The sequence below is a fragment of the Crinia signifera genome, chromosome 3, assembly GCF_055691185.1.
Source record: "Crinia signifera chromosome 3, ASM5569118v1, whole genome shotgun sequence".
Taxonomy (NCBI): domain Eukaryota; kingdom Metazoa; phylum Chordata; class Amphibia; order Anura; family Myobatrachidae; genus Crinia; species Crinia signifera.
The window spans coordinates 341,272,315-341,294,341 of record NC_139219.1 but is presented as its reverse complement, the minus strand read 5'-3'; the positions used below and the strand labels follow the sequence as shown (position 1 = coordinate 341,294,341).

Genomic DNA, 22,027 nt, shown 5'->3' with positions numbered 1-22,027 from the left:
GCGCTCGCCACACTATTCTATTCTCAACTCCACGCCGACGTGGATAGTGGGGGTATGAAAAGGTCGGAGGACGCGTACCGCCGCCGCTCGCCACGCTTTGGGTTCACGTTGATCGTGGGGTGGCGTTAACAATTGTGGGGGCCATTTCAGACTTCAGGGGGACTATTTGGGCTCTGTGGCCCATTTAACATTGTTTCCTATGGAAAAATCGCGGGCATTGAGGCATTGAACAGTAAAATCGCGTCCAATCACACTTTTAACATTGTTCCCTATGGGAAATCGCGGGCATCGCGGCCATCGCGTCGCACCCGTTTTTTAGTGCATTTGATGGCCGCGATGCCCGCGATGGGCGCCGTGCTAGGTAAAGAGTACCGCCACATCTAAAGGTGCCCATACACGTTACAATTATTGTATACAATATTGGATACAATATCACATCTCATCGCATATCGGTTTTGCGATGAGATCAGATGAGATGAGATCTAGTACAAAAAGTATGTGCAGCACATACTTTTTGTACTAGATCTCATCTCACCAAATCTCATTGCATAACCGATATTCGATGAGATGCGATATTGTATACAATATTGTATACAATAATTGTAATGTGTATGGGCACCTTTACAAAAGCAGAGCCTGTGCCCCCTCCACTAGCCACATCTTACATATGGGGAGCCTGTGCCCCATCTGATAGCCAAGACTAAGCCAACTAGCCGCATCTTACATACACAGAGCCAGTGCCCCCTCCACTAGCCACATCTTACATACGCAGAGCCTGTGCCCCCTCCACTAGCCACATCTTACATATGGGGAGCCTGTGCCCCATCTGATAGCCAAGACTAAGCCAACTAGCCACATCTAACATACGCAGAGCCAGTGCCCCCTCCACTAGCCACATCTTACATATGCAGAGCCTGGTCCCCCTCCACTAGCCACATCTTACATATGGGGAGCCTGTGCCCCATCTGATAGCCAAGACTAAGCCAACTAGCCACATCTTACATACGCAGAGCCAGTGCCCCCTCCACTAGCCACATCTTACATACGCAGAGCCTGTGCCCCCTCCACTAGCCACATCTTACATATGGGGAGCCTGTGCCCCATCTGATAGCCAAGACTAAAGGGGCATACAAACGTAGAGATCTGTGCTAAGCAATTTTGCTAAGCTATTTTGCTAAGCAATTTTGCTGGTGTCAAGATCTCCCATGGGGAGCACATACACATGCAGAGATTTGTGCTAAGTGATTTTGCTAAGTGATTTTGCTAAGCAATTTTGCTTAAGCAAAAAAAGGCCGGGTAATGGTTCAGAATGAGAGATTGTGATCAGTATCTCTCATTCGGTACACACAGAGAGATTTAAGGGGTGTACACACGGAGCAAATTTGTGCTATTTTCTAAGCAATCTGACTAGATTGCTTAGAAAGTAAGCACAGATCTCTCCGTGTGTATGCTCCGAGAGATTAAATATCTCTTGCTAACTAAGTCAGTGCATGCAGTCCCAATCTAGTTAGATTGCTTAGCACATGACTGCAAATCTCTCTGTGTGTATAGAATGAGAGATACTGATCGCAATCTCTCATTCTGAACAACTACCTGGCCTTTTTTTGCTTAAGCAAAATTGCAAAGAAAAATTGCTTAGCAAAATTGTTTAGCACAAATCACTGCCTGTGTATGTGCTCTGCATGGGAGATCTTGACACCAGCAATATTGCTCAGCAAAATTGCTTAGCACAGATCTCTACGTGTGTATGCCCCACAGTCATTTGCTAAGCAATTTGACTAGATTTTGACTGCATGCACTGACTTAGTTAGCAAGAGATATTTAATCTCTCGGAGCATACACACGGAGAGATCTGTGCTTACTTTCTAAGCAATGTAGTCAGATTGCTTAGAAAATAGCACAAATTTGCTCCATGTGTATACCCCTTTAGCCAACTAGCCACATCTTACATACACAGAGCCAGTGCCCCCTCCACTAGTAGCATCTTACATACGCAGAGCCAGTGCCCCCTCCACTAGCCAAGACTAAGCCTGTGCCCCCTCCACTAGCCACATCTTACATATGCAGAGCCAGTGCCCCCTCCACTAGCCAAGACTAAGCCTATGTCCCCTGCACTAGCCACATCTTACATACGCAGAGCCTGTGCCCCATCCACTAGTAGCATCTTACATACGCAGAGCCAGTGCCCCCTCCACTAGCCAAGACTAAGCCTGTGCCCCCTCCACTAGCCACATCTTACATACGCAGAGCCAGTGCCCCCTCCACTAGCCAAGACTAAGCCTATGTCCCCTGCACTAGCCACATCTTACATACGCAGAGCCAGTGCCCCCTCCACTAGCCACATCTTACATACGCAGAGCCAGTGCCCCCTCCACTAGCCAAGACTAAGCCTATGTCCCCTGCACTAGCCACATCTTACATACGCAGAGCCAGTGCCCCCTCCACTAGCCAAGACTAAGCCTATGCCCCCTCCACTAGCCACATCTTACATACGGGGAGCCTGTGCCCCATCTGATAGCCAAGACTAAGCCAACTAGCCACATCTTACATACGCAGAGCCAGTGCCCCCTCCACTAGCCACATCTTACATACGCAGAACCTGTGCCCCCTCCACTAGCCAAGACTAAGCCTATGTCCCCTGCACTAGCCACATCTTACATACGCAGAGCCAGTGCCCCCTCCACTAGCCAAGACTAAGCCTACAGTATGTCCCCTGCACTAGCCACATCTTACAAAAGCAGAGCCTGTGCCCCATCCACTAGCCGCATCTTACAAAAGCAGAGCCTGTGCCCCATCCACTAGCCAGGACTACACCTGTGCCCCCTCCGTTAGCCAAGTCTAAGCTTATGCCCCCCTCCGCTTGCCAAGGATAGGCCTGTGCCCCGTACACTAGCCAAAACTAAGCCTGTGCCCCATCCGCTAGCCAAGTCTAAGCCTGTACCCCCTCCGCTAGCCAAAACTAAGTCTGTGCCCCCTCCGCTACCCAATTATAAGTCTGTGCCCCCTCCACTAGCCAAGACTAAGCCTGTGCACCCTCATCTGACCAAGCTTTAATACATGGGCTGCCAGCTGAACGTGTGCCCCCTCCACTAGCCACATTTTACATAGGCGAAGCCTGTGTTCCACCCCCACTAGACAAACCTTACCACATGGGCTATCAGCAGAGCCTGTGCCCTTTTCACCTCTCACACCATCTGCCCTGTCCCATGCCTCAGACTCCCCATCTGCCCTACCCCACACACACCATCTGCCCAGTCCCATGCCTCAGACTCCCCATCTGCCCTACCCCACACACACCATCTGCCCTGTCCCATGCCTCAGACTCCCCATCTGCCCTACCCCACACACACCATCTGCCCAGTCCCATGCCTCAGACTCCCCATCTCCCCTACCCCACACACACCATCTGCCCTGTCCCATGCCTCAGACTCCCCATCTGCCCTACCCCAAACACACACACCATCTGCCCAGTCCCATGCCTCAGACTCCTCGGGTGAGATTTAATAGGATGAGAGATTCAGAAAGTGAAAGATTTGGTCAGAAATCTCCAGTTTTTTTAAAGCGGCAATCATTTACACTGCAAAACCAGTTTGATTTTTCAGTGTAAATGATTGCCGCTTTAAAAAAACTGGAGATTTCTCACAAAATTTCTCACTTTCTGAATCTCTCATCCTATTAAATATCACCCCCCATCTCCCCTAACCCACACACACCATCTGCCCAGTCCCATGCCTCAGACTCCCCATCTCCTCTACACACCATCTGCCCAGTCCCATGCCTCAGACTCCCCATCTCCCCTACCCCACACACACCATCTGCCCTGTTCCATGCCTCAGACTCCCCATCTGCCCTACCCCACACACACACCATCTGCCCAGTCCCATGCCTCAGACTCCCCATCTCCCCTACCCCACACACACACACCATCTGCCCAGTCCCATGCCTCAGACTCCCCATCTGCCCTACCCCACACACACCATCTGCCCTGTACCATGCCTCAGTCTCCCCATCTCCCCTACCCCACACACACCATCTGCTCTGTCCCATGCCTAAGACTCCCCATCTCCCCTAGCCCACACACACCATCTGCCCAGTCCCATGCCTCAGACTCCCCATCTCCCCTACCCCACACACACCATGTCCCATGCCTCAGACTCCCCATCTCCCCTACCCCACACACACCATCTGCCCAGTCCCATGCCTCAGACTCCCCATCTGCCCTAACCCACACACACCATCTGCCCAGTCCCATGCCTCAGACTCCCCATCTCCCCTACACACACCATGCCCCATGCCTCAGACTCCCCATCTCCCCTACCCCACACACACCATGTCCCATGCCTCACACGCACACACAAACCATCTACCCTGTCTCATGCCTCAGATCACCGGGGGGGGGGGGGGGGAATTTACTGGGAGATCTATTCATATGGGATGTATCTATGGGCAACCAACCAGAATCTAATATCTTCTAGCAGATGCTAAATATGTACAATATAATTGGTTTCCCATAGCAACATCTCATGTGAAATAGACCTCCCATCTTAGTAAATTCCCCCATGTCCCCTGTACCACGCCTCACACACACCATCTGCCCTGTCCCACGCCTCAGACTCCCCATGTCTTCTGTCCCATGCCACACACAATGTCTCCTGTACCATGCCTCAATGCATTTGCATGTGTGTGTGTTCACGAGGCATCGGACAGGGAACATGGGGAGTCTGAGGCGTGGGACAGGAGACATGGGGAGTCTGAGGAGTGGGACAGGAGACATGGGAAGTCTGAGGCGTGGGACAGGGAACATGGGGAGTCTGAGGCGTGGGACAAGGAACATGGGGAGTCTGAGGCGTGGGACAAGGAACATGGGGAGTCTGAGGTGTGGGACAGGAGACATGGGGAGTCTGAGGCGTGGGACAAGGAACATGGGGAGTCTGAGGCGTGGGACAAGGAACATGGGGAGTCTGAGGCATGGGACAAGGAACATGGGGAGTCTGAGGCGTGGGACAGGAGACATGGGGAGTCTGATGCGTGGGACAGGAGACATGGGGAGTCTGAGGCGTGGGACAAGGAACATGGGGAGTCTGGAGGTGTGGGACAGGAGACATGGGGAGTCTGAGGCGTGGGACAAGGAACATGGGGAGTCTGAGGCGTGGGACAAGGAACATGGGGAGTCTGAGGCGTGGGACAAGGAACATGGGGAGTCTGAGGCGTGGGACAGGAGACATGGGGAGTCTGATGCGTGGGACAGGAGACATGGGGAGTCTGAGGTGTGGGACAGGGAACATGGGGAGTCTGAGGCGTGAGACAGGAGACATGGGGAGTCTGAGGTGTGGGACAGGGAACATGGGGAGTCTGAGGTGTGGGACAGGGAACATGGGGAGTCTGAGGTGTGGGACAGGACATTTCCATATCTCATACAGATGGAGCCACCGTCAGCCAGCCAAATTTCATTAGCTCATGCATCCGATTGCCGAAAAAGGGGCGTGCCAGCATCTTGTGCATGCGCGCCCCATACTGTCGGACTCCGGTGGAAGGTCGGGAGATGGCACATGGCGATAGAATCACCAGGAGCTCTAAAGAGAGTGGCTCCACCTGTAGCTCCTCTGTCTGTGTCACTTCGCTGTGGGAGGGGCGGTCTCTGTTACCCTGCAGTGGGAGGGGAAGTCTCCATGTCTCAAAGCTCCACCATCTGTGTCACCCTGCAGTGGGAGGGGCCTGCACTCAGTCTCCAGAACTCCCTTAGTTACCATGTCTCAAAGCTCCACCATCTGTGTCACCCTGCAGTGGGAGGGGCCTGCACTCAGTCTCCAGAACTCCCTTAGTTACCATGTCTCAAAGCTCCACCATCTGTGTCACCCTGCAGTGGGAGGGGCCTGCACTCAGTCTCCAGAACTCCCTTAGTTACCATGTCTCAAAGCTCCACCATCTGTGTCACCCTGCAGTGGGAGGGGCCTGCACTCAGTCTCCAGAACTCCCTTAGTTACCATTGCTTGCATTGAGCATGTGGAACTGTACCTTTGGGCTGGCTGCTCCCTATTTCTCTTCCCTCTCCATCCTCTTCTCCATCATCATCATCTTCCTCTTTCATCTGTTGCAGCCTCCTGCGCCGGTGGGCCAGCAGATGGCGTTTTAGGTTGCGGCTCTGGTTGCAGCGATACGTGCACAGATTACACGCGTACGGCTTCTCTTGGGTGTGGACCCGTTGATGGCGTTTCAGGTTCCCAGGGCTGCTGCAGGAGAAGCTGCAGAGCTCACAGCGGAAAGGCTTCTCCCCGGTATGTGTGCGCAGGTGACGCTTCAGGTTCACCAGCTGTGCGGAGGCATAGAGACAATGGGGGCAGCAGAAAGGTTTCTCCCCATTATGGGTCTTCATGTGCCGCTTCAGGTGACTGGAGTAGTGTGTAGAGAAAGGACACAGACGGCAGGTGTACAGCAGCCGATCCTTCTGTGTGTCAGAGGCTGGGGATGGAGCAGGACCTTCGGGGTGTGCCAGGTACAGGCAACGGGTGCTCTCACACTGTCTGCAGGGGGATGGAAGGTTCCCCACCTCCTCGGGATCACTGTCAGCGCTCAGAGGCCTGTACCCCGAGTATTCATCTTCACTGAGAGAGTAGCAAGGAATCTCCATCTTACACACCACAGAATCTGCAGGGACAACACAAGGCAGGGAACATTCCCTCATTAGGAGGATTCGGATTGTTCTGGGGACTGCGCATGGTAGCGGGGAACATTCCCTCATTAGGAGGATTCGGATTGTTCTGGGGACTGCGCATGGTAGCGGGGAACATCCCCTCATTAGGGGGATTCGGATTGTTCTGGGGACTGCGCATGGTAGCGGGGAACATTCCCTCATTAGGGGGATTCGGATTGTTCTGGGGACTGCGCATGGTAGCGGGGAACATCCCCTCATTAGGGGGATTCGGATTGTTCTGGTGGTAGCGGGGAACATTCCCTCATTAGGAGGATTCGGATTGTTCTGGGGACTGCGCATGGTAGCGGGGAACATTCCCTCATTAGGGGGATTCGGATTGTTCTGGGGACTGCGCATGGTAGTGGGGAACATTCCCTCATTAGGGGGATTCGGATTGTTCTGGGGACTGCGCATGGTAGCGGGGAACATTCCCTCATTAGGGGGATTCGGATTGTTTTGGGGACTGCGCATGGTAGCGGGGAACATTCCCTCATTAGGAGGATTCGGATTGTTCTGGGGACTGCGCATGGTAGCGGGGAACATCCCCTCATTAGGGGGATTCGGATTGTTCTGGGGACTGCGCATGGTAGCGGGGAACATTCCCTCATTAGGGGGATTCGGATTGTTCTGGGGACTGCGCATGGTAGCAGGGAACATTCCCTCATTAGGAGGATTCGGATTGTTCTGGGGACTGCGCATGGTAGCGGGGAACATTCCCTCATTAGGGGGATTCGGATTGTTCTGGGGACTGCGCATGGTAGCGGGGAACATTCCCTCATTAGGGGGATTCGGATTGTTCTGGGGACTGCGCATGGTAGCGGGGAACATCCCCTCATTAGGGGGATTCGGATTGTTCTGGGGACTGCGCATGGTAGCGGGGAACATTCCCTCATTAGGGGGATTCGGATTGTTCTGGGGACTGCGCATGGTAGCGGGGAACATTCCCTCATTAGGGGGATTCGGATTGTTCTGGGGACTGAGCATGGTAGCGGGGAACATTCCCTCATTAGGGGGATTCGGATTGTTCTGGGGACTGCGCACGGTAGCGGGGAACATTCCCTCATTAGGGGGATTCGGATTGTTCTGGGGACTGAGCACGGTAGCGGGGAACATTCCCTCATTAGGAGGATTCGGATTGTTCTGGGGACTGCGCACGGTAGCGGGGAACATTCCCTCATTAGGGGGATTCTGATTGTTCTGGGGACTGCGCATGGTAGCGGGGAACATTCCCTCATTAGGGGGATTCGGATTGTTCTGGGGACTGCGCATGGTAGCGGGGAACATTCCCTCATTAGGGGGATTCGGATTGTTTTGGGGACTGCGCATGGTAGCGGGGAACATTCCCTCATTAGGAGGATTCGGATTGTTCTGGGGACTGCGCATGGTAGCGGGGAACATCCCCTCATTAGGGGGATTCGGATTGTTCTGGGGACTGCGCATGGTAGCGGGGAACATTCCCTCATTAGGGGGATTCGGATTGTTCTGGGGACTGCGCATGGTAGCGGGGAACATTCCCTCATTAGGAGGATTCGGATTGTTCTGGGGACTGCGCATGGTAGCGGGGAACATTCCCTCATTAGGGGGATTCGGATTGTTCTGGGGACTGCGCATGGTAGCGGGGAACATTCCCTCATTAGGGGGATTCGGATTGTTCTGGGGACTGCGCATGGTAGCGGGGAACATTCCCTCATTAGGAGGATTCGGATTGTTCTGGGGACTGCGCATGGTAGCGGGGAACATTCCCTCATTAGGGGGATTCGGATTGTTCTGGGGACTGAGCATGGTAGCGGGGAACATTCCCTCATTAGGGGGATTCGGATTGTTCTGGGGACTGAGCATGGTAGCGGGGAACATTCCCTCATTAGGGGGATTCGGATTGTTCTGGGGACTGCGTATGGTAGCGGGGAACATTCCCTCATTAGGAGGATTCGGATTGTTCTGGGGACTGCGCATGGTAGCGGGGAACATTCCCTCATTAGGAGGATTCGGATTGTTCTGGGGACTGCGCATGGTAGCGGGGAACATTCCCTCATTAGGGGGATTCGGATTGTTCTGGGGACTGCGCATGGTAGCGGGGAACATTCCCTCATTAGGAGGATTCGGATTCTTCTGGGGACTGCGTACGGTAGCGGGGAACATCCCCTCATTAGGAGGATTCGGATTGTTCTGGGGACTGCGTACGGTAGCGGGGAACATCCCCTCATTAGGAGGATTCGGATTGTTCTGGTGGTAGCGGGGAACATCCCCTCATTAGGGGGATTCGGATTGTTCTGGGGACTGCGCATGGTAGCGGGGAACATTCCCTCATTAGGGGGATTCGGATTGTTCTGGGGACTGCGCATGGTAGCGGGGAACATTCCCTCATTAGGAAGATTCGGATTGTTCTGGGGACTGAGCATGGAAGCGGGGAACATTCCCTCATTAGGGGGATTCGGATTGTTCTGGGGACTGAGCATGGAAGCGGGGAACATTCCCTCATTAGGGGGATTCGGATTGTTCTGGGGACTGCGCATGGTAGCGGGGAACATTCCCTCATTAGGGGGATTCGGATTGTTCTGGGGACTGCGCATGGTAGCGGGGAACATTCCCTCATTAGGGGGATTCGGATTGTTCTGGGGACTGCGCATGGTAGCGGGGAACATTCCCTCATTAGGGGGATTCGGATTGTTCTGGGGACTGCGCATGGTAGCGGGGAACATTCCCTCATTAGGGGGATTCGGATTGTTCTGGGGACTGCGCATGGTAGCGGGGAACATTCCCTCATTAGGGGGATTCGGATTGTTCTGGGGACTGCGCATGGTAGCGGGGAACATTCCCTCATTAGGGGGATTCGGATTGTTCTGGGGACTGCGCATGGTAGCGGGGAACATTCCCTCATTAGGGGGATTCGGATTGTTCTGGGGACTGCGCATGGTAGCGGGGAACATTCCCTCATTAGGGGGATTCGGATTGTTCTGGGGACTGCGCATGGTAGCGGGGAACATTCCCTCATTAGGGGGATTCGGATTGTTCTGGGGACTGCGCATGGTAGCGGGGAACATTCCCTCATTAGGGGGATTCGGATTGTTCTGGGGACTGCGCATGGTAGCGGGGAACATTCCCTCATTAGGGGGATTCGGATTGTTCTGGGGACTGCGCATGGTAGCGGGGAACATTCCCTCATTAGGGGGATTCGGATTGTTCTGGGGACTGCGCATGGTAGCGGGGAACATTCCCTCATTAGGGGGATTCGGATTGTTCTGGGGACTGCGCATGGTAGCGGGGAACATCCCCTCATTAGGGGGATTCGGATTGTTCTGGGGACTGCGCATGGTAGCGGGGAACATCCCCTCATTAGGGGGATTCGGATTGTTCTGGGGACTGCGCATGGTAGCGGGGAACATCCCCTCATTAGGGGGATTCGGATTGTTCTGGGGACTGCGCATGGTAGCGGGGAACATCCCCTCATTAGGGGGATTCGGATTGTTCTGGGGACTGCGCATGGTAGCGGGGAACATCCCCTCATTAGGGGGATTCGGATTGTTCTGGGGACTGCGCATGGTAGCGGGGAACATCCCCTCATTAGGGGGATTCGGATTGTTCTGGGGACTGCGCATGGTAGCGGGGAACATTCCCTCATTAGGGGGATTCGGATTGTTCTGGGGACTGCGCATGGTAGCGGGGAACATTCCCTCATTAGGGGGATTCGGATTGTTCTGGGGACTGCGCATGGTAGCGGGGAACATTCCCTCATTAGGGGGATTCGGATTGTTCTGGGGACTGCGCATGGTAGCGGGGAACATTCCCTCATTAGGGGGATTCGGATTGTTCTGGGGACTGCGCATGGCAGCGGGGAACATTCCCTCATTAGGAGGATTCGGATTGTTCTGGGGACTGCGCATGGTAGCGGGGAACATTCCCTCATTAGGGGGATTCGGATTGTTCTGGGGACTGCGCATGGTAGCGGGGAACATTCCCTCATTAGGGGGATTCGGATTGTTCTGGGGACTGCGTATGGTAGCGGGGAACATTCCCTCATTAGGGGGATTCGGATTGTTCTGGGGACTGCGCATGGTAGCGGGGAACATTCCCTCATTAGGAGGATTCGGATTGTTCTGGGGACTGCGTATGGTAGCGGGGAACATCCCCTCATTAGGGGATTCGGATTGTTCTGGGGACTGCGCATGGTAGCGGGGAACATTCCCTCATTAGGGGGATTCGGATTGTTCTGGGGACTGCGTATGGTAGCGGGGAACATTCCCTCATTAGGGGGATTCGGATTGTTCTGGGGACTGCGTATGGTAGGGGGATTCGGATTGTTCTGGGGACTGCGTATGGTAGCAGGGAACATTCCCTCATTAGGGGGATTCGGATTGTTCTGGGGACTGCGCATGGTAGCGGGGAACATTCCCTCATTAGGGGGATTCGGATTGTTCTGGGGACTGCGCATGGTAGCGGGGAACATTCCCTCACTAGGGGGATTCGGATTGTTCTGGGGACTGTGCATGGTAGCGGGGAACATTCCCTCATTAGGGGATTCGGATTGTTCTGGGGACTGCGTATGGCAGCGGGGAACATTCCATCATTAGGGGGATTCGGATTGTTCTGGGGACTGTGCATGGTAGCGGGGAACATTCCCTCATTAGGGGGATTCGGATTGTTCTGGGGACTGCGTATGGCAGCGGGGAACATTCCCTCATTAGGAGGATTCGGATTGTTCTGGGGACTGCGTATGGTAGCGGGGAACATTCCCTCATTAGGGGGATTCGGATTGTTCTGGGGACTGCGTATGGTAGCGGGGAACATTCCCTCATTAGGGGGATTCGGATTGTTCTGGGGACTGCGCATGGTAGCGGGGAACATTCCCTCATTAGGGGGATTCGGATTGTTCTGGGGACTGCGTATGGCAGCGGGGAACATTCCCTCATTAGGAGGATTCGGATTGTTCTGGTGGTAGCAGGGAACATTCCCTCATTAGGGGGATTCGGATTGTTCTGGGGACTGCGCATGGTAGCGGGGAACATTCCATCATTAGGGGGATTCGGATTGTTCTGGGGACTGCGCATGGTAGCGGGGAACATTCCCTCATTAGGGGGATTCGGATTGTTCTGGGGACTGTGCATGGTAGCGGGGAACATCCCCTCATTAGGAGGATGCGGATTGTTCTGGGGACTGCGCATGGTAGCGGGGAACATTCCCTCATTAGGAGGATTCGGATTGTTCTGGGGACTGCGTATGGTAGCGGGGAACATTCCCTCATTAGGGGGATTCGGATTGTTCTGGGGACTGCGCATGGTAGCGGGGAACATTCCCTCATTAGGGGGATTCGGATTGTTCTGGGGACTGCGTATGGTAGCGGGGAACATTCCCTCATTAGGAGGATTCGGATTGTTCTGGGGACTGCGCATGGTAGCGGGGAACATTCCCTCATTAGGGGGATTCGGATTGTTCTGGGGACTGAGCATGGTAGCGGGGAACATTCCCTCATTAGGGGGATTCGGATTGTTCTGGGGACTGAGCATGGTAGCGGGGAACATTCCCTCATTAGGAGGATTCGGATTGTTCTGGGGACTGCGTATGGTAGCGGGGAACATTCCCTCATTAGGGGGATTCGGATTGTTCTGGGGACTGCGTATGGTAGCGGAGAACATTCCCTCATTAGGAGGATTCGGATTGTTCTGGGGACTGCGCATGGTAGCGGGGAACATTCCCTCATTAGGGGGATTCGGATTGTTCTGGTGGTAGCGGGGAACATTCCCTCATTAGGGGGATTCGGATTGTTCTGGGGACTGCGTATGGTAGCGGGGAACATTCCCTCATTAGGGGGATTCGGATTGTTCTGGGGACTGCGTATGGTAGCGGGGAACATTCCCTCATTAGGAGGATTCGGATTGTTCTGGGGACTGCGCATGGTAGCGGGGAACATTCCCTCATTAGGGGGATTCGGATTGTTCTGGTGGTAGCGGGGAACATTCCCTCATTAGGGGGATTCGGATTGTTCTGGGGACTGAGCATGGTAGCGGGGAACATTCCCTCATTAGGAGGATTCGGATTGTTCTGGGGACTGCGCATGGTAGCGGGGAACATTCCCTCATTAGGAGGATTCGGATTGTTCTGGGGACTGCGTATGGTAGCGGGGAACATTCCCTCATTAGGGGGATTCGGATTGTTCTGGGGACTGCGTATGGTAGCGGGGAACATCCCCTCATTAGGAGGATTCGGATTGTTCTGGGGACTGCGTGTGGTAGCGGGGAACATCCCCTCATTAGGAGGATTCGGATTGTTCTGGTGGTAGCGGGGAACATCCCCTCATTAGGGGGATTCGGATTGTTTTGGGGACTGCGCATGGTAGCGGGGAACATTCCCTCATTAGGGGGATTCGGATTGTTCTGGGGACTGCGCATGGTAGCGGGGAACATTCCCTCATTAGGGGGATTCGGATTGTTCTGGGGACTGCGCATGGTAACGGGGAACATTCCCTCATTAGGGGGATTCGGATTGTTCTGGGGACTGCGCATGGTAGCGGGGAACATTCCCTCATTAGGGGGATTCGGATTGTTCTGGGGACTGCGCATGGTAGCGGGGAACATTCCCTCATTAGGGGGATTCGGATTGTTCTGGGGACTGCGCATGGTAGCGGGGAACATTCCCTCATTAGGGGGATTCGGATTGTTCTGGGGACTGCGCATGGTAGCGGGGAACATTCCCTCATTAGGGGGATTCGGATTGTTCTGGGGACTGCGCATGGTAGCGGGGAACATTCCCTCATTAGGGGGATTCGGATTGTTCTGGGGACTGCGCATGGTAGCGGGGAACATTCCCTCATTAGGGGGATTCGGATTGTTCTGGGGACTGCGCATGGTAGCGGGGAACATTCCCTCATTAGGGGGATTCGGATTGTTCTGGGGACTGCGCATGGTAGCGGGGAACATTCCCTCATTAGGGGGATTCGGATTGTTCTGGGGACTGCGCATGGTAGCAAGGAACATTCCCTCATTAGGGGGATTCGGATTGTTCTGGGGACTGCGTATGGTAGCGGGGAACATTCCCTCATTAGGGGGATTCGGATTGTTCTGGGGACTGCGTATGGTAGCGGGGAACATCCCCTCATTAGGGGGATTCGGATTGTTCTGGGGACTGCGCATGGTAGCGGGGAACATCCCCTCATTAGGGGGATTCGGATTGTTCTGGGGACTGCGCATGGTAGCGGGGAACATCCCCTCATTAGGGGGATTCGGATTGTTCTGGGGACTGCGCATGGTAGCGGGGAACATTCCCTCATTAGGGGGATTCGGATTGTTCTGGGGACTGCGCATGGTAGCGGGGAACATCCCCTCATTAGGGGGATTCGGATTGTTCTGGGGACTGCCCATGGTAGCGGGGAACATTCCCTCATTAGGGGGATTCGGATTGTTCTGGGGACTGCGCATGGCAGCGGGGAACATTCCCTCATTAGGAGGATTCGGATTGTTCTGGGGACTGCGCATGGTAGCGGGGAACATTCCCTCATTAGGGGGATTCGGATTGTTCTGGGGACTGCGCATGGTAGCGGGGAACATTCCCTCATTAGGGGGATTCGGATTGTTCTGGGGACTGCGTATGGTAGCGGGGAACATTCCCTCATTAGGGGGATTCGGATTGTTCTGGGGACTGCGCATGGTAGCGGGGAACATTCACTCATTGGGGGGGGATTCGTATGGTTCTGGGTACTGAGCATGCGCATGGTAGCAGGGAACATACCCTCATGGGGGGGGGGTGATTCAGATTGTTCTGGGGACTGAGCATGCGCATGGTAGCAGGGAACATACCCTCATGGGGGGGGGGGGTGATGCGGATTGTTCTGGGGACTGAGCATGCGCATGGTAGCAGGGAACATTCCCTCTTTGGGGGGGTGGTGGTGATGCGGATTGTTCTGGGGACTGATCATGCGCATGGTAGCAGGGAACATACCCTCATGGGGGGGGTGATGCGGACTGTTCTGGGGACTGAGCATGCGCATGGTGGCAGGGAACATTCCCTCATTGGGGGGGGGGGGGGGGTGATGCGGATTGTTCTGGGGACTGAGCATGCGCATGGTAGCAGGGAACATTCCCTCATTGGGGGGGGGAGGGGGGTGATGCGGATTGTTCTGGGGACTGAGCATGCGCATGGTAGCAGGGAACATTCCCTCATTGGGGGGGAGGGGGTGATGCGGACTGTTCTGGGGACTGAGCATGCGCATGGTAGCAGGAAACATTCCCTCATTGGGGGGGGGGTGATGCGGACTGTTCTGGGGACTGAGCATGCGCATGGTGGCAGGGAACATTCCCTCATTGGGGGGGGGGGTGATGCGGATTGTTCTGGGGACTGAGCATGTGCATGGTAGCAGGGAACATTCCCTCATTGCGGGGGAGGGGGGTGATGCGGACTGTTCTGGGGACTGAGCATGCGCATGGTGGCAGGGAACATTCCCTCATTGGGGGGGGAGGGGGTGATGCGGACTGTTCTGGGGACTGAGCATGCGCATGGTAGCAGGGAACATTCCCTCATTGGGGGGGAGGGGGGTGATGCGGACTGTTCTGGGGACTGAGCATGCGCATGGTAGCAGGGAACATTCCCTCATTGGGGGGGGAGGGGGGTGATGCGGACTGTTCTGGGGACTGAGCATGCGCATGGTGGCAGGGAACATTCCCTCATTGGGGGGGAGGGGGGTGATGCGGACTGTTCTGGGGACTGAGCATGCGCATGGTGGCAGGGAACATTCCCTCATTGGGGGGGAGGGGGGTGATGCGGATTGTTCTGGGGACTGAGCATGCGCATGGTAGCAGGGAACATTCCCTCATTGGGGGGGGTGATGCGGATTGTTCTGGGGACTGAGCATGCGCATGGTAGCAGGGAACATTCCCTCATTGGGGGGGAGGGGGGTGATGCGGATTGTTCTGGGGACTGAGCATGCGCATGGTAGCAGGGAACATTCCCTCATTGGGGGGGAGGGGGGTGATGCGGATTGTTCTGGGGACTGAGCATGCGCATGGTAGCAGGGAACATTCCCTCATTGGGGGGGGAGGGGGGTGATGCGGATTGTTCTGGGGACTGAGCATGCGCATGGTAGCAGGGAACATTCCCTCATTGGGGGGGGAGGGGGGTGATGCGGATTGTTCTGGGGACTGAGCATGCGCATGGTAGCAGGGAACATTCCCTCATTGGGGGGGAGGGGGGTGATGCGGACTGTTCTGGGGACTGAGCATGCTCATGGTAGCAGGGAACATTCCCTCATTGGGGGGGGGGAGGGGGGTGATGCGGATTGTTCTGGGGACTGAGCATGCGCATGGTAGCAGGGAACATTCCCTCATTGGGGGGGGAGGGGGGTGATGCGGATTGTTCTGGGGACTGAGCATGCGCATGGTAGCAGGGAACATTCCCTCATTGGGTGGGGGGGGGGGGTGATGCGGATTGTTCTGGGGACTGAGCATGCGCATGGTAGCAGGGAACATTCCCTCATTGGGGGGGAGGGGGTGATGCAGACTGTTCTGGGGACTGAGCATGCGCATGGTAGCAGGGAACATTCCCTCATTGGGGGGGAGGGGGGTGATGCGGATTGTTCTGGGGACTCAGCATGCGCATGGTAGCAGGGAACATTCCCTCATTGGGGGGGGAGGGGGGTGATGCGGATTGTTCTGGGGACTGAGCATGCGCCTGGTCTATTGTGTGCATGTGCAATTTCACTTTGCAAATGCCTTTGACAACGAATTGGGCGGTAGGGACAAGAATCACCCATGGGAACGCCCTGGGAGTACCCATAGGTATGCAGGCTGGATGATGCCTGCCTCGGGTGGGTGAGTGATGTCAAATGACCCTGTCTTCGTCCTGGTGCTCTCAAATAAAAAACTAAATTTTTACTGATTTCTATTTGCAAAGGCAGAAGAAATCATGTGATGGTGGCCGACTAGAGCACCGGGAGTGGCGTGCAGCGGGGAAGGAAGCCCGGGGGTGGCGTGTAGCGGGGAGGGAGCCCGGGGGTGGCGTGCAGCGGGGGGGGGGGGGAGCCCGGGGGTGGCGTGCAGCCGGGGAGGGAGCCCGGGGGTGGCGTGCAGCGGGGGAGGGAGCCCGGGGGTGGCGTGCAGCGGGGGAGGGAGCCCGGGGGTGGCGTGCAGCGGGGGAGGGAGCCCGGGGGTGGCGTGCAGCGGGGGAGGGAGCCCGGGGGTGGCGTGCAGCCGGGGAGGGAGCCCGGGGGTGGCGTGCGGCGGGGGAGGGAACCCGGGGGTGGCGTGTAGCCGGGGAGGGAGCCCGGGGTTGGCGTGTAGCGGGGGAGGGATCCCGGGGGTGGCGTGCAGCGGGGGTGGCGTGCAGCGGGGGAGGGAGCCCGGGGGTAGCGTGCAGCATGGGAGGGAGCCCGGGGGTGGCGTGTAGCAGGGGAGGGAGCCCGGGGGTGGCGTGCATCGGGGGAGGGAGCCCGGGGGTGGCGTGCAGCGGGGGAGGGAGCCGTAGAGAATATTATTTCCAGTTATTATATAGCGCACACATATTCTGCAGCGATGTACAGAGAATATTATTACCAGTTATTATATAGCGCACACATATTCCGCAGCGCTGTACAGAGAATATTATTACCAGTTATTATATAGCGCACACATATTCCGCAGCGCTGTACAGAGTATATTATTACCAGTTATTTTATAGCGCAAAAATATTCCACAGCGCTGTACAGAGACTATTATTACCAGTTATTATATAGCGCACATATATTCCGCAGTGCTGTACAGAGATATTACCAGTTATTTATATAGCGCACACATATTCTGCAGCGCTGTACAGAGATATTACCAGTTATTTATATAGCGCACACATATTCTGCAGCGCTGTACAGAGATTATTATTACCAGTTATTATATAGCGCACACATATTCCGCAGCGCTGTACAGAGAATATTATTACCAGTTATTATATAGCGCACACATATTCGGCAGCACTGTACAGAGATTATTATTACCAGTTATTATATAGCACACATATTCCGCAGCGCTGTACAGAGAATATTATTACCAGTTATTATATAGCGCACACATATTCCGCAGCGCTGTACAGAGAATATTATTACCAGTTATTATCTAGCGCACACATATTCTGCAGCGATGTACAGAGAATATTATTACCAGTTATTATAAAGCGCACACATATTCCGCAGCGCTGTACAGAGACTATTATTACCAGTTATATTACATAGCGCACACATATTCCACAGCACTGTACAGAGAATATTACCAGTTATTATATAGCGCACACATATTCCACAGCGCTGTACAGAGACTATTATTACCAGTTATATTACATAGCGCACACATATTCCGCAGAGCTGTACAGAGACTATTATTACCAGTTATATTACATAGCGCACACATATTCCGCAGCGCTGTACAGAGACTATTATTACCAGTTATTATATAGCGCACACATATTCCGCAGCGCTGTACAGAGACTATTATTACCAGTTATTTATATAGCGCACACATATTCCGCAGCGCTGTACAGAGAATACTATTACCAGTTATTATATAGCGCACACATATTCCACAGCGCTGTACAGAGAATATTATTACCAGTTATCATATAGCGCACACATATTCCGCAGCGCTGTACAGAGACTATTATTACCAGTTATTATATAGCGCACACATATTCTGCAGCGCTGTACAGAGAATATTATTACCAGTTATTATATAGCGCACACATATTCCGCAGCGCTGTACAGAGAATACTATTACCAGTTATTATATAGCGCACACATATTCTGCAGCGATGTACAGAGACTATTATTACCAGTTATTATATAGCGCACACATATCCCACAGCGCTGTACAGAGAATATTATTACCAGTTATTATATAGCGCACACATATTCCGCAGCACTGTACAGAGAATATTATTACCAGTTATTATATAGCGCACACATATTCCGCAGCGCTGTACAGAGATTATTATTACCAGTTATTATATAGCGCACACATATTCCACAGCGCTGTACAGAGAATATTATTACCAGTTATTATATAGCGCACACATATTCCGCAGCGCTGTACAGAGAATATTATTACCAGTTATTATATAGCGCACACATATTCTGCAGCGATGTACAGAGAATATTATTACCAGTTATTATATAGCGCACACATATTCCGCAGCGCTGTACAGAGACTATTATTACATAGCGCACACATATTCCACAGCACTGTACAGAGAATATTACCAGTTATTATATAGCGCACACATATTCCACAGCGCTGTACAGAGACTATTATTACCAGTTATATTACATAGCGCACACATATTCTGCAGCGCTGTACAGAGAATATTATTACCAGTTATTATATAGCGCACACATATTCCGCAGCGCTGTACAGAGAATACTATTACCAGTTATTATATAGCGCACACATATTCTGCAGCGATGTACAGAGACTATTATTACCAGTTATTATATAGCGCACACATATCCCGCAGCGCTGTACAGAGAATATTATTACCAGTTATTATATAGCGCACACATATTCCGCAGCACTGTACAGAGAATATTATTACCAGTTATTATATATCGCACACATATTCCGCAGCGCTGTACAGAGATTATTATTACCAGTTATTATATAGCGCACACATATTCCGCAGCGCTGTACAGAGAATATTATTACCAGTTATTATATAGCGCACACATATTCCGCAGCGCTGTACAGAGAATACTATTACCAGTTATTATATAGCGCACACATATTCCGCAGCGCTGTACAGAGACTATTATTACCAGTTATTATATAGCGCACACATATTCTGCAGCGATGTACAGAGAATATTATTACCAGTTATTATATAGCGCACACATATTCCGCAGCGCTGTACAGAGACTATTATTACCAGTTATTATATAGCGCACACATATTCCGCAGCGCTGTACAGAGACTATTATTACCAGTTATTATATAGCGCACACATATTCCGCAGCACTGTACAGAGACTATTATTACCAGTTATTATATAGCGCACACATATTCCGCAGCGCTGTACAGAGAATATTATTACCAGTTATTATATAGCGCACACATATTCCACAGCGCTGTACAGAAACTATTATTACCAGTTATTTATATAGCGCACACATATTCCGCAGTGCTGTACAGAGACTATTATTACCAGTTATATATATAGCGCACACATATTCCGCAGCGCTGTACAGAGACTATTATTACCAGTTATTATATAGCGCACACATATTCTGCAGCGATGTACAGAGAATATTATTACCAGTTATTATATAGTGCACACATATTCCGCAGCGCTGTACAGAGACTATTATTACCAGTTATATTACATAGCGCACACATATTCCGCAGCGCTGTACAGAGACTATTATTACCAGTTATTATATAGCGCACACATATTCCGCAGCGCTGCACAGAGAATATTATTACCAGTTATTATATAGCGCACACATATTCCACAGCGCTGTACAGAGACTATTATTACCAGTTATTATATAGCTCACACATATTCCGCAGCGCTGTACAGAGACTATTATTACCAGTTATTATATAGGGCACACATATTCCGCAGCGCTGTACAGAGACTATTATTACCAGTTATTTATGTAGCGCACACATATTCCACAACACTGTACAGAGAATATTATTACCAGTTATTATATAGCGCACACATATTCTGCAGCGCTGTACAGAGAATATTATTACCAGTTATTATATAGCACACATATTCCGCAGCGCTGTACAGAGACTATTATTACCAGTTATTATATAGCGCACACATATTCTGCAGCGATGTACAGAGAATATTATTACCAGTTATTATATAGCGCACACATATTCCGCAGCGCTGTACAGAGACTATTATTACCAGTTATTATATAGCGCACACATATTCTGCAGCGATGTACAGAGAATATTATTACCAGTTATATAACGCACACATATTCCACAGTGCTGTACAGAGACTATTATTACCAGTTATTATATAGCGCACACATATTCCGCAGCGCTGTACAGAGACTATTATTATCAGTTATTATATAGCGCACACATATTCCGCAGCACTGTACAGAGATTATTATTACCAGTTATATAACGCACACATATTCCGCAGCGCTGTACAGAGACTATTATTATCAGTTATTATATAGCGCACACATATTCCGCAGCGCTGTACAGAGACTATTATTACCAGTTATTATATAGCGCACACATATTCTGCAGCGCTGTACAGAGACTATTATTACCAGTTATTATATAGCGCACACATATTCCGCAGCGCTGTACAGAGAATATTATTACCAGTTATTATATAGCGCACACATATTCCACAGCACTGTACAGAGACTATTATTACCAGTTATTATATAGCGCACACATATTCCACAGCGCTGTACAGAGACTATTATTACCAGTTATTATATAGCGCACACATATTCCGCAGTGCTGTACAGAGACTATTATTACCAGTTATTATATAGCGCACACATATTCCGCAGCGCTGTACAGAGACTATTATTACCAGTTATTATATAGCGCACACATATTCCGCAGCGCTGTACAGAGACTATTATTACCAGTTATTATATAGCGCACACATATTCCGCAGTGCTGTACAGAGACTATTATTACCAGTTATTATATAGTGCACACATATTCTGCAGCGCTGTACAGAGAATATTATTACCAGTTATTATATAGCGCACACATATTCCGCAGCGCTGTACAGAGACTATTATTACCAGTTATTATATAGCGCACACATATTCCGCAGCGCTGTACAGAGACTATTATTACCAGTTATTATATAGCGCACACATATTCCGCAGCGCTGTACAGAGACTATTATTACCAGTTATTATATAGCGCACACATATTCCACAGCGCTGTACAGAGACTATTATTACCAGTTATTATATAGCGCACACATATTCTGCAGCGCTGTACAGTGACTATTATTACCAGTTATTATATAGCGCACACATATTCCGCAGCGCTGTACAGAGACTATTATTACCAGTTATATTACATAGCGCACACATATTCCGCAGAGCTGTGTATATATTACTACCAAACCAATTATCTGTAAAACTCACCCAATATAATCGGTGAATTTATCAGAAATTGGCCAATCAGCAAATCAATCGTTCTAGTGTGTGGGCACTACACGTCCAAGCTCGACGCCGGGCTGTCTGGCTGGAGCTGGAGTTTTCCCACCTAAATTATTTCCAGGAGCCTGCCAGGGTACCAGCTCACCACTCCTAGCCCAGATTTGAGCTCCAGGGATCAGAATCAGCTTTATTGGCCATATATACTTGCGTATATTAGGAATTTGATTTGGGTGGTA

At 51.9% G+C, this 22,027-nt stretch overlaps 1 protein-coding gene across 1 annotated transcript in view; it reads right to left on the bottom strand.

Annotated features, from left to right (window-relative positions):
• Positions 1-22,027, bottom strand: part of ZNF513 (zinc finger protein 513) — a 57,495-nt gene that overhangs the window by 1,753 nt on the left and 33,715 nt on the right. The window contains 1 exon segment of the mRNA XM_083178988.1: positions 6,016-6,645. Coding sequence (XP_083035114.1) covers positions 6,016-6,645 — 630 coding nt within the window.